The 13,312-nt window shown below is 41.2% G+C and overlaps 1 protein-coding gene across 5 annotated transcripts in view; it reads left to right on the top strand.

The window, feature by feature from the left end:
* Positions 1 to 12,889, top strand: part of memo1 (mediator of cell motility 1) — an 89,902-nt gene extending 77,013 nt beyond the window's left edge. For all 5 annotated transcript variants that reach the window (XM_069932339.1, XM_069932341.1, XM_069932337.1 and 2 more), the window contains 4 exons: positions 3,764 to 3,906; positions 5,809 to 5,885; positions 11,101 to 11,205; positions 12,205 to 12,889. In XM_069932339.1, the coding sequence (XP_069788440.1) occupies positions 3,764 to 3,906; positions 5,809 to 5,885; positions 11,101 to 11,205; positions 12,205 to 12,336 (457 nt within the window). In that variant the 3' untranslated portion in view covers positions 12,337 to 12,889. The remainder of the gene's footprint in view (positions 1 to 3,763; positions 3,907 to 5,808; positions 5,886 to 11,100; positions 11,206 to 12,204) is intronic.
* Positions 12,890 to 13,312: the final 423 nt, after the last annotated feature.

Raw genomic sequence — 13,312 nt, forward strand, 5'->3', positions numbered from 1 at the left:
ATATGGAATTATGGCTCCATTTATCCATCCACCTGAAGATAATGATATGGGCATCAAATATTTATCAATGACTATAAAATAATTTAAAAAATGGCAGCACACAAGGTTGTGTAGCGGCCACTTCGTCTCCATGCAATGGTGAAATCCTCTACCCTACACATATTATCTATGATCAGGAAACACAAGAGAAAATAATAAATATGACCTGGACTTTCAAACTGGAGGATCGGACTGGTAAGTTATTGAGCGATTTTAACTTTCTGAAGGAAATCACCAGATTGTAGTAAACCGTAGATTGGATCACTAGAGATGCATGCGTGGCCGTTGGAATTGCTGTGTGAGATGACAAAAGCAGGGTAGTGCAGGCTGGCATCAGGGTTAGATTGATAATTAACCCATTCAGACCCGCGCTCCAGATGATCTTACTCACAAATGTAAGATTGCTCGAGAAGAAGATGAATTACCTGAGACAGCATCTGAACCAAAAAGAACAGTAGGGCTGCTATGCTCTGGTGATGACAGAAATGTGGCTCCAGGAAAATTTCAGTTTCAATGATCCAGCTGGATTGCTTTATTTCCTGCAGGGCAGTCAGAGATGCTGCTGCTTCTGGCAGGACTCGAGGATTGGGGGGGGTCAGTGCATTTACATCAGTGAGAACGAGTGCGCAAATGTCTCTGTTATAAAGACGCTCTGCTCAGCAGAGATGGTGAAATTCAGACAGGGAAATCATGGCCACGCTGATTGTCACATTTTACGTTCCACTTTCGGCAAATGAGGGTGAAGGAAAGAAGGAGCTTTATGGTGCCATGTGCAAAGCCCAAACATCTCGCCTTGACAGTTGCATGATTGTAGCTGGTGACTTCAATTATTCCAACAGGAAAACTGTTCGACTGCGGTTTCAACTTCGCCACCAGAGGAGAGTACACCCTAAATCGAGTGTACACCAACATCCCTGGTGTGAACAAGGCTGCACTTTTCCCCCACCTTGGATACTTGGACCACATATCCATCCTTCTAACCCCATTATACAGACCGCTGGACAAATTAACAAAGTCAGTTTGTAGGGAGATAAGGACGTGGCTGGCAGGGGCCACAGCCACGCCAAAGGACTGCTTTGAGACAATGGACTGGAGATGTTTCAGGAAGGCGACCACCGACAGTGACCACGCAAACATCCAGGAGTACACAAGCTCAGTGATTGGCTACATTAGCAAGGATGTCAAGGAGATCAAATGCTACACACCCAGGGGTAACCGGAAACCATGGTTGGACGCAGAGGTCCATGTACTTCTCACAGATCAGATGCAGCCTTCAGATCAAGAGACAAATTGGCACTAAAATTAGCCAGGGCTGAACTTTCCCATGAAATCTGGAAGGCAAAGAGTGGGTATGCACAGAATATCCATAGTCAGCTGTGTGACACCGGTGACACGAGCCGCAAGTGGCAAGGTATCAAAACAATAACAGATTCCGAGTCAACAACAATGATGCCATTCTTCTGCACAGACTGAACATTTTCTTGGCACAGTTCAACGAGAAGAACAGGCTGATGCCAAAAAAAAACACCATCTCCCCCTGAAGAACAGGTCCCTTGAGTAGCTGCGGCTAAGTTAAGGAGAATCCTATCCAGGGTGACCCCACACAAGGCAGCGGGCCCAGACAACATACCTGACAGGGTACTGAAGGATTGTGTGCAGACCAACCGACAGAGGGCCGTACAGATATCTTCAATATGTCATTGCAGCAGTCCATCGTCCCCATGGATTTCCAGGCAGCCTGGTACCAAATAGGGTGATAGTAATAGGCCTCCACAACAACAACATGGTGGCATTGACCTCCACCATTATGAAATGCTTTGAGTGTCTGGAAAGTATCAAAGCTAACCTACCAGAGACACTAGATCTATTTCAATTCAGACTGAACCATTTCATTGACAATAACATAGCCTTGTCCTTCCACTCCGTCTTGACCCACTTTGAGAACAATGCCTCACACACCAGGCTGCTGTTCATTGTCTTTAGCTTTACCCAAAAGACTGGTTGAGAAGCTGCCCTCACTGGCACTCAACACCCCTCTGTGTATCTGGATTCTGGACTTCCTGACAGAAAGACCACAGTCTGTCTGGGTTGACAGAATGTTGAGCATCATCATGCTGAACAGTGGTACATCTCAGGGCTGTGTGCTCATGCTACTGACCTACAACTGAAACATCAGATCTAGCTCCAACAGATTAATCAAGTGTGCAGATGACATGACAATTGTTGGCCTCATCAGCAACAACGATGAGTTGAAATACAGAGAAGAGGTGGAACATCTCATGAAATGATGTGAGAATATAACCTGAATCTCAGCATGGACAAGACAAAGGAAATGATTGTGGACTTCAGGAGGACCAGGGACATCCACCCTCCACTGCACATTAATAACTTGGTAGTGGAGAGAGAGTACCAAGTTTTTCAGAGTCAACTAAACAAAACTAAACAAGTGACTTCTGAATGCAGTTCCTTAGAAGGCTGAGGCAGTCAAGGTTTCTGGCCACCATTCTGTCAACCTTCTCTAGGAGCTCCTGGCTGGTTGCATCACAGTATGGTACAGTTGCTGTAGAGTATTGGATGGGAGGTCAATTCTCAGGACTATAAAAGCAGCAGAGAGGATCACTGGGCTCATTCTCCCCCTCATCAATCTGATTTACCAGGATCATTGTTTCAAGAAGTAAAACACAATGCTGGAGAAACTCAGCAGGTCAAACAGTGTCCTTTTAAGAGCAAAACTAAAGATATATAACCAACTTTTCAGGCTGAGCCTTTCATCAGGGTATGGAACAATGGCGGCAAAAGATGTGTTGTTTCCTCTATGAGAAGTAAACACTGCCATCCAATTCAAGTTGTATTGAATATCTCCATAGATGGCCCGGGTCGCTTTCTTAAGTTCAAGCTTGAAGGGTATTGACACCATAACATACCATGAAATGCAAGATAAAACAAACCCGTGCAGAAATAATTTTCAGTGCATGCTAAAACAGTTGGCAACTAAAGTACCATGTAGTAATGTAGGAAACGAAGCCACACAGCAAGTCTTCCAAGCAGCAGTGAGATTTGTGTCTCCATTGTCTCCTCTGTTGATATCAGTTGAGGAATAAATGTTACCCATAGAGGAACTTTGGGAGATCCCATTCCCTTCACCTGAGAAAGCAGATGAAGCCGTTACTTAACCTTTCATCAGTCAGTACCATAGAGACACGATAGCTCAGTCAGTGAGCTCAAGTCTCCAGAATGAGGTGAAGCACATAACTGTCTGAATCAGAGAGCTGTCCTAGTGAACAACTGGCCATTGAAGAAGAAAGTGTACAATCCACGGCTATGTGCCATTATGTGCAAGGAGTTTGTACGTTTTCCCCTTGTTCATGTGTGGGCTTCCTCCACGTGCTACAGTTTCCTCCCACATTCCAAAGGTGTATGGGGTTAGTTGGTTAATTGGTCTCATTCGTGTATTTGGGGAGCATGGGCTTGTGGGCCAGAAGGAGTTGTTAATGTGCAGTATCTCTAAATTTAAAACATTCCATTAAAATAATCAGAATCACAATTTATTGTCATGAACAAGTCATGAAATTCGATGTTTTGTGGCAGCCTCATAGTGCAAACATTCATGTGGTAACAACCATAAAGTTTAACTTCAAACTTCTATCAATTTTGCTTCTTAATTGCAGTTTAATTTACATATTTTTTGGAAATGACTTTTTTTTTTCTCTGTGTTCTTAACCAGCCAAAAAGATGAGTTAACTATTGTTCCTGTTTTGGTTGGAGCATTGAGTGATTCCAAAGAACAGATGTACGGGGAACTCTTTAGTAAATACCTTGCAGATCCTCTAAATCTCTTTGTGATATCATCAGATTTCTGTCATTGGGGTACGTACCTGTTTAAATCACATTATCGCTCTGTTGTTGGAAACATTCTGAGAGAAGAACTTCTAAGTTGAATTTGATTGAGATAATAAACGACCCTTTGTCCCTGAACATTTTTGATTATTTTCTACTCACACTCTCTTACTTGCCACAATTTCACACAGTAGGCATGCAACTTAAATCTGTGTACACTCTGTGTAAACTTGTGCATTTCCCTCCTCTCCTTTCTCATCTCTCACCTCTCTCCCTCCTACCCTCACCTCTCACACACGCCAATCTCTCCATCTCACATATATTGAAATGACAGCAAACTGCACATACAAAAGAGGACACTATATACATGTGCATGCATGTCCACATGGGTACACCCATAGATACAAGCCACATTGGCATTTGTCTTAAATGGGCACCAATAGCAGTCTTGGTGTTGCACATTTGTGTGTTCCAATGCACCCACTTTCCATGAATAGATGGAATACTTCCAAGCTACACGTTTACACTGTGTTCCTATTTTAGAGGAAAATGCTCAAAATACACTAAATCTGTCCACAGATTTAAGTTGGGTCTGGAAATGTGGCTCAATTTCAATAATTTTTAGTTCATTTCTGTAAACCGTTTCATCCAGTGGCTTATTCCAGGACATATTATAAGTGTTTTATGTACTTGCCTGTCTGTTAGTAAATGTTCTGCACATTTTAATGCCTTTGCATCGTTGTATTATTTGCAAGATACCATAAGAGCTATTTGTCCACTATCTTGATTAATTCAAAAGCAGGGATTAAAATTATCTTCTTATCAGAGTTCATATGTTTTGCTACTCACTTGTTGCTTGGGTATATTGGGTCATCACTGATGCAGCTTTTCTTCTTATCTGCTGCCCAGCTTCTAAAGAATATTACCTTTCCAGCACCAGTGAACCATTTGGATAAAAATTTGGGGTCAAGGGAGTAAAATGGTAGAATAAGTTACCTTTTTACCTCTGGGACTTGGGTTGAACTCCAGAACATAATCCAAGATGAATTTATCAGGTCACACCTGAGTCCTTTGTGGCCAGAGATCTAAATACACCACTGTCTTTATCACATTCTCATTCAGGAGTTTGCCCAACATCTGGCTGAGCTGGAAGTCCATGGGCTGTCCATTGAAGCTTGATATAGAAAGAGGTCATTTTCCTTGTATGAACATCTATCATCTTGAAGTCCAAACGATTGAGTGACGTAGGATGAGAGGAGACTTAATAGAGGTGCATAAGATTAGGAGAGACATCGATAGGGTGGGCAGCCAGCACCTTTGTTCCAGAGTGGCAATAGCCAATACCAGAGGTGTGTGGAGGTAAGTTTAGGGAGATTTTTTTTTAATGGAGATTGGTGGATGCATGGAATGGATAGAAATTTGGGATCAAGGGAGAAAAAATGGTAGAATGGATGGTGGTGGATTCTGGTACAATAGGGGCATTTAAAATAGATAGGCACATGGGAGCAAGATAAAGAGGGTTAAGGGTGTAAGGTTGGGATTAGATTGTTGTCGTGTAGGTTTATTTAGATTGGCACAACATCGTGGGTTGAAGGGCTATACTGTGCTGTAATGTTCTGTATTCAAATTCACGTAATAACAAAATGCATTTGTTCATGCTGGTTATGAATTATATTTGATATATATTTAATAGTTTTAATGAGAAAAGTACAAGTGAATGCATTTTCCTGAAGTGTAGAATATTAGCTATCTGAAATCACTGGAGGTCCACACCATAATGCACGGAACTCTGGTCATTTACAGCCTGGCAGGAGATCACTTGGATTACCATGCTACAGAATACTGCTGTGGTTAGACATGTTATGTTTCTGGCTGGAATGAAGCATGCCCCTCCATCTCTGCCTTCGATTTCTGACCTTTGTTATTTTTCAGGGCAACGTTTCCGTTATACGCATTATGATGAGAGCCAAGGGGAGATCTACAGATCAATTCAGCACTTGGATAAAATGGTATGGGAAACAATGGAACGCTTTGAGGAATGTACCCCTTTCTGCCTCCCCCATGTAGACAGAAGAGACTGCAGGAGCTTGTCACGTGTAGCCTGCCAGCTCCTGTCTCACCATTCTCCTTCACCCTTTTAGACTGGCTATCTCTCCTTTAAACTCTCACTCCTGATGTAAGGTCTCAATCTGAAAGGTTGGCAATCACTTACCCTCTGCATATGGATGACCCACTGATTTCCTGCAGATGTTTGTGTTATTCCCTGTCCATAATTCTGTTGTTCCAGCTTCATTTGCTACTGGTATCAATAAACTATACCAGCCAATCTCAACCTTTTTTTTTGGCTATGACCTCTTTAGGACTCTGTTCAAAGTTATGGGCCCCCTTCCTTGAGAAGCAGTCAAGTTTAGTTGGTTTCATCCGTAACTTTCTCCTACCAACTTCAGAAAAACATTTTATGATTTCAGTCTATGCATCCCCCCCCCCCCCCCCTTAACTGTGCTGCGACTCCTGGGGTGGGGTGGAGGGGGGTGTTGTATGGCCCATGTTGAGAATGGCTTAACTTTACACTTCAGTGCCCATAGCACTTCTGCTTTTATTGAACCCATGATTCCTGTACAGAATGTACATCTCAGAAACAACCATTTGACCCAACTCTACATTGCGTTTTGCTCATTTTCAGGATATGGATATGCTAGAGAGCCCATTATTTATTGCCCATACCTAATTTCCATTTAAGAATTAGTGGGTAAGTTGTTACCCGAGACTTCTGCAGTCCTTCTGGTGAAAGTACTCCAACAGTGCTGTTGAGTATGGAGTCTCCAGACTTTGACCCAACGATGAGGGAGATGTTGTTTTCATGTTGCCCTGCATTATGGTGGTAGAGGCTTTGCATTTGGGGAAGACTGGGTGAAAAATATAGAAAGGATACACTAGTCTTGGAGACAGTACAAGAAGGTTCTCCAGGTTGATTCTGTAGATAAAGGGATTAACCTATGAGGAGAGATTGAGCCATCTGGGACTATACTCGCTGGAATTCAGAAAGAAAGGGGATCTTACAGAAATGTACAAAATTATGTAAGGGATAGATAAAGAAAGTTGTTTCCACTGACAGATGAGACCAGAACCCTTTAAAAAGGGTTCAAGGAGGAAGCCTGGCAACTATCGGCCTGTAAGTTTGACGTCTGTGGTAGGTAAATTAATGGAGAAAATTCTTAGAGATAGTACTTATAAACATCTGGATAGACAGGGTCTGATCAGGAGCACTCAACATGGATTTGTGGGAGGAAGGTCATGTTTGACCAATCTGATTGAATTTTTTGAAGAGGTGACTAGGAATGTGGATGAGGGTAGCGCAGTGGATGTTGTCTATATGGACTTCAGTAAGGCCTTCGATAAGGTACCACATGGAAGGTTAGTTAGGAAGGTGCAGTCTTTAGGTATAAATTTTAAGATAGTCAAATGGATTGAACATTGGCTGAAAGGGAGAGGCCAGAGAGTGGTAGTGGATAATTGTCTGTCAGGTTGGAGGCCGGTGACCAGTGGTGTGCCTCAAGGATCTGTATTGGGCCCATTGTTGTTCGTTATATACATTAATGATCTAGATGATGGGGTGGTGAATTGGATTAGTAAATATGCAGACGATACTAAGATAGGTGGAATAGTGGATAATGAAGAAGGTTTTCAAGGATTGCAGAGGGATTTGGGCTGCTTAGAAAAGTGGGCTGAAAAATGGCAGATGGAATTTAATGCTGATAAGTGTGAGGTGCTTCATTTTCGTAAGAAGAATCAGAATAGGACATATGTGGTAAATGGGAGAGCATTGAGGAATACAGAAGAGCAGAAAGATTTAGGAGTAACGGTACATCGTTCCCTGAAGGTAGAAACTCACGTGAATAGGGTGGTGAAGAAGGCTTTTAGTATGCTGGCCTTTATCAATCATTGCATGGAATATAGGAGTTGGGAGGTGATGTTGAGATTGTATAAGACGTTGGTGCGGCCTAATTTGGAGTTCTGTGTGCAGTTCTGGTCGCCTAATTATAGGAAGGATATAAACAGAGTGGAGAGAGTGCAGAGAAGGTTTACCAGAATGTTGCCTGGGTTTAAGCATCTGGAGTATGGGGAGAGATTGGACAGATTGGGTCTTTATTCTTTGGAGCGTAGAAGGTTGAGAGGGGATTTGATAGAAGTATTTAAGATTATGAAAGGGATAGACAGAATGGATGTGGATAGACTATTTCCGTTAAGAGGAGGAAAGATTAAAACAAGAGGACATGAGTTAAGAATTAAGGGGCAGAGGTTTAGAGGTAACATGAGGGGGAACTTCTTTACTCAGAGAGTGGTAGCTGTGTGGAATCATCTTCCGGGAGAAATAGTGGCGGCGGAGTCAATTGTATTATTTAAGAAAAGGTTGGACAGGTATATGGATGAGGAGAAGATGGAGGGTTATGGGCATTGTGCAGGGAGGTGGGACTAGAAAGGGGTGTTTGGTTCGGTGCGGACTAGAAGGGCCTAATGGCCTGTTTCCGTGCTGTAATTGTTATGTTATGTTATGTTAACTAGGGGTCAGAGCCTCAAAATTTGTGGGAGAAGATTTCAAGCAGAGATGAGGAGGAACTGCTTCTACCAGAGTCATGAATCTGTGGAATTCTTTGCCCATAGAGGCAGTAGAGGCTGACTCATTGAATATTTAAGACACAGTTTGATAACAGGGTAATTAAGGCCATGAGAAAAAGGCAGGTAAGTGGAGCCGAGCATATGGCCAGATCAGCCAAGATCTTATCAAGTGGAGGGGCAGGCTCAACAGGCCAGCTGGCTGACCCCTGCTCCTATTTTTTTGTTTTATAATGCAGATAGTACATTCAATGTGCTGCTGTTGAAAGGAATGCATGGTTAGGATGATGGAGTAGGCTTTGTCCTGCTGGTGATGAAAAGCTTAGATGCTGTTACTGGAGTGTATTCCATCAAGCCAGTGTAAATCCTCCACACACCCATGGAACATTACAGCACAGAAACAGGCCCCTTTGGCCCTTCTAGTCTGTGCCGAACCATTTTGTTTTTTGCTGCTTCATCTAACTTTTATTCTACCTCATGCTTAACCAAATTTCTTTTATAAGGCTTTATGCTATTTGTCTCAGTTAACCTTTGTAGTCGAAAGCTCAGCATTGTAACAGGATAAAGGTCTACAGAATTCAAACTAGAATTATTGGTGACCATATATTCATGTTTACTATTTTCAGACTCACTTTTGCATTCATTTCCCTTTTGTGTAAAAAAAAAACCTTAAAATTAAGACTAAGACCACCATCAGCCATTGAGATAACCCATTAGACTGTTCACAGAAGAACCTTTCTCATTTTACTTGGTAAAATGTAACATATACACACAGGATATCCTGTGTGTAGACTTAAAAACTTGAATCTTTGAACTTGCTCTGCCACTGAACCAGGAGTGATTTCTCCAGACTATTTGCCTTTGATAAAATATTGGATCTAAATTCATGAAGTTAATTGCAGTTGATTGATAGATAGCACACCTCTCTGTTGCCCTTCAGCCCTTTGAAGCAGAATCTATGTTATGTTTGGTCACACATGGATTCCTGCTACTTGTATCATTAGTTGTATGTTATTGTTGGTTTTCTCTCCTCACCAAGTGAATTATTCAGACTTCAACTGCAAACAAACAAGAGAATCTGTAGATGCTGGATTTTAGTGTAGTAGTTTCTCCAGCACTTTTATATTCCGCATTGAATTAGAAAACTGCTATGCATATCAAATGTTGTTCTCAGTTGTTTTTTTTTCCCCCCTCCCACCTCTCCAAGCTCTGAAATAACATGCCCTCCCTTAAAACTATTGAACTCCTTTCAGAAACATCCTTGGGATCAAAAATGTTTCAATATTTCCTTTTGTGCAGCATTACATTTGATGACGCTCTTCTGTGTTTTTGGGATGTTTTACCTGTTAAATGTGTTGTAGAAATACAGCCACTTAATGTACATTCTAACAAATGCAGTCAGATATTTTGTTTCAGTAACTTTATTTGAATTTTCTAAATAACCTGTCAGTTTCATTGTACCTTTCCTCCTGTCAAGCCTTTTGCCCACTTTGCGCTGCTTTAGAAATATATCAGAGCAAGGGCTGGCATTTAGAAATTAAATGGATTGTGCTTTTGTGGGCTCACATGGATTGATTAAAGCTTTGGAGCCATTGTTGATGAGGCATTGTATAAGAGTATAGCTGGATTTATTGAAAGATAACTGGCAAATTGGGAAAGGGTGATTTGTGGAAATGTCTGCTCAAAGGCAGAAGTTTGAAGGAAATATGGCAATTATGACAAGGATAATGTGTTGCGAATAATGAGGGAAAGAATGATTGAAGCAATTACAGTATGCAAGTGTTTATCAGATTTGTCTTATTAAACTTTGGCCTTTTCTTGATGATTCAAAACAAATGTTTCAGATGTACAGAACTTGGACAGAGGCCTGGATAACAGAGTCCTGTATTTAATTTTTAATTAGGCAATTTCGTGCAGCAGATCCTTATGACAAGTGTCAATAATTTTCTCAAAGTGTTATTGAAGTAATTGGGTGTTGATATCAGACTACATTCTGCACAACAAGGAGTTTGCTTTATTCAGTTCAGTCACTCCCCGAGCAACTGGTGTCATGAAGATGAAATGAAACCCATTCTGGTCCAGTTCTGTGTGCCACTGGAATGCTGGCAACCCTAGTTTGATATTTAGCCTTCCCTGTTGGGAGTGATTCCTGGCATTGATAAAAAAGTGCAGTCACTTTTAATCTTGGTATAATCTGCAGTAGAAGTATCATTTTCCATACTATTCAAAATTATAGAATAATTGGTTGCCTTCAATTTTTTAAATACATCCATGTAATTTTAAAAACACAACTAGAAACAAGTTTGGGTTTGGATAGAAATCTGAAAAAAATCAGAATTCAACTGAGCCAGGGATGAGTTAATATTCTGACAAAAGGCAACATTCTTCTCTCTCTGATGGCAGTCTGTGTGAAGAGTTTTGTGCCTTTTATACCTGTCAGCTATTGATCATTGTACTTTGCACTGGAGTCAACTCTCACACAGGGTGAATTTAGATTTCCAAAGGAGGCCATTGGTAGACTATCCGTAACTTGAATACCGTAGATGTGCAACGAATCATTGAATGGATTACTTTGCAGTACAACTGTATCGCTTAATCTGTTTATTTCAGGGTATGGATATTATAGAGCAACTAGATGCTGTATCATTTAACAACTACTTGAAGAAATATCACAACACAATCTGTGGTCGCCACCCAATTGGGGTTCTGCTCAATGTAAGTTATTCAAGTGTTGTTTTTTTACCTATTCATCCACTTTAGTTTTTCTCAAGACACACAGGAGACTGCCCAATGCTGGAGGAATTCAGTGGATCAAGCATCAACAGTGAGAAGGAAAAAAAAAGACTGACGTTTCAAGCCAAACCCATTTATCAAGACTTGACAAAGAGCTTCGGCTCAAAACATCAACCATTCTTTCTCTCCTACAGTTACTGCTCAATTCACTGACCTCCTCCAGCAGATTGTACTTGGCTTGTAGTTACAAATATTTACACTTTGAATGTATCTTTTAATGTCTTACATCAGGCCTATTCAACATTTGATATTACATGTCCTGGAGGGTGTAGATGCATCCAGAGTTAAATGTTTGGGTAGGGGAGAAGCCTGGATAAAACAAGTGTAACACTTCCTTTTTTTCAGAAAAGCTTTCAAAGTCATTGCAAGATCTGAATGTGTTAGCCAGGCCTTGTTTGATGCTCCCCATTTGTGTTTTTTTTAAAAGCTCTAGTTCAAACAAAAGACCAATCAAATTCCAGTCGATACACATGAGAGGTTGCAGACGCTAGATGCTGAAGATAAAAATAACCTGCAGGAGGAACTCATTGGGTTGACCAATGTCAGTGGGACAGTGCTTTAGGTTGAACTTTTCAACAGGACACTTGATGAAGGTTTTCTGACTGGAAATGATTGCCAGTCTTTTTCATCTCACAGATGCTGTCGACCCACTAAGTTCTTCCCTGAAGGATTCCAATGACTGAAACCCAGATCTGTGAATCTGACTAGTTCCCAGATACACAAAAAATCTTCACCATACAATTAAAAATCATGTTCCCATGTATTTGGAGAAATTACTCCATTAGTTCCTCATTTACTGGTCATTGTCAAAATGTCCAGCGGTCACACAATGACCCAGTGATCTAAGAATCGAGAAAATTAAGCTCCCAGAGTAGGCTGTGGTGCTGGTATGTTAAGAGCTGTTCTGATTTCTTCTTTTAGGCAGTGACAGAATTGAGGAAGAGTGGAATGAACATGGCTTTCTCATTCCTGAATTACGCTCAATCAAGTCAATGCAAAAACTGGGAGGATAGCTCCGTTAGCTATGCTGCAGGTACTCTGATGGTCCATTGAACCACTCCTACTCAGGAAAGCCACTGCATTTCTCCATCTCCTGATCTCAGCCTTCCATCAAAACATGCCTCCTTCACTTGGAGCTTTCAGAGGTTGAACATTTGAACTCTTCTCCGACGTGTAGTCCCTCATAGTTTTTGATTGACATGTGCTCTGTTTAATTTTCCTTCTCGATGGAAATGAGGTACAGGATGACATAAACTAGCAATTAAGTTGGCCAGAGCTGGCAGTATAAAACAATAGATGTGTACTTGCTTACAGATAGTTCAGCAGGATGTGGGTAAGAGTGTACCATTTATATCCAAAGTCAGTTGCAGTTATAATCTCATACCCTAGTTACTCAATATGAGCTGCAGTGCAAACAGCTGCTGCCAACATTGTACAAGATTTTTTTTTTTCTGTTTAGTTGCTAATAAAGGGCTACACACACCAAAATGGTCTTATGATATAGATTTCCTGCTATCTGACGTGTAATCTGAATGTTACTAACTGTAGTGTTTCTTTTTAATACTTATTTCTAAAAACAATTAAAGTTTTATTCTTGATTATTTTCCTTACTTTTGACATACTTTTAACAGTTTAATATTTTTTACCCAAACAGTTCACCTAGCAGGTGGAGCTCAATCATTCTCCCCTCTCCCACCCATCCGTCCGACCTGTCACTTCATTTTCTTTTCTGTAGGATTAGCTCAGCAAGTAAAACTGGTATTCTGTGGTGCAAAGCAGTGAGAAGGCAGGAAACTAAATGCTGACTCAAACAAAGCATATTAACTCAAGTATTAACCATCTCAGCAGCTCCCACACTCCTCCCCAAGTGGCAGTCAGTCTCATTATTTATTCAAAAATTCAGCTGAGCCTGGCTTCTTATTCTCTGTTGCTCAATCCAGGCTCCCTCCTTTGCTATCTAACCAAATTTGAGAAGGTATAACCTGAGGTCAGGTTCTTGGAGATATTCAGAAGGCATGACAACCAAGCG

This window comes from Narcine bancroftii, chromosome 4 (assembly GCF_036971445.1).
Source record: "Narcine bancroftii isolate sNarBan1 chromosome 4, sNarBan1.hap1, whole genome shotgun sequence".
In the NCBI taxonomy this organism is placed as follows: Eukaryota; Metazoa; Chordata; class Chondrichthyes; order Torpediniformes; family Narcinidae; genus Narcine; species Narcine bancroftii.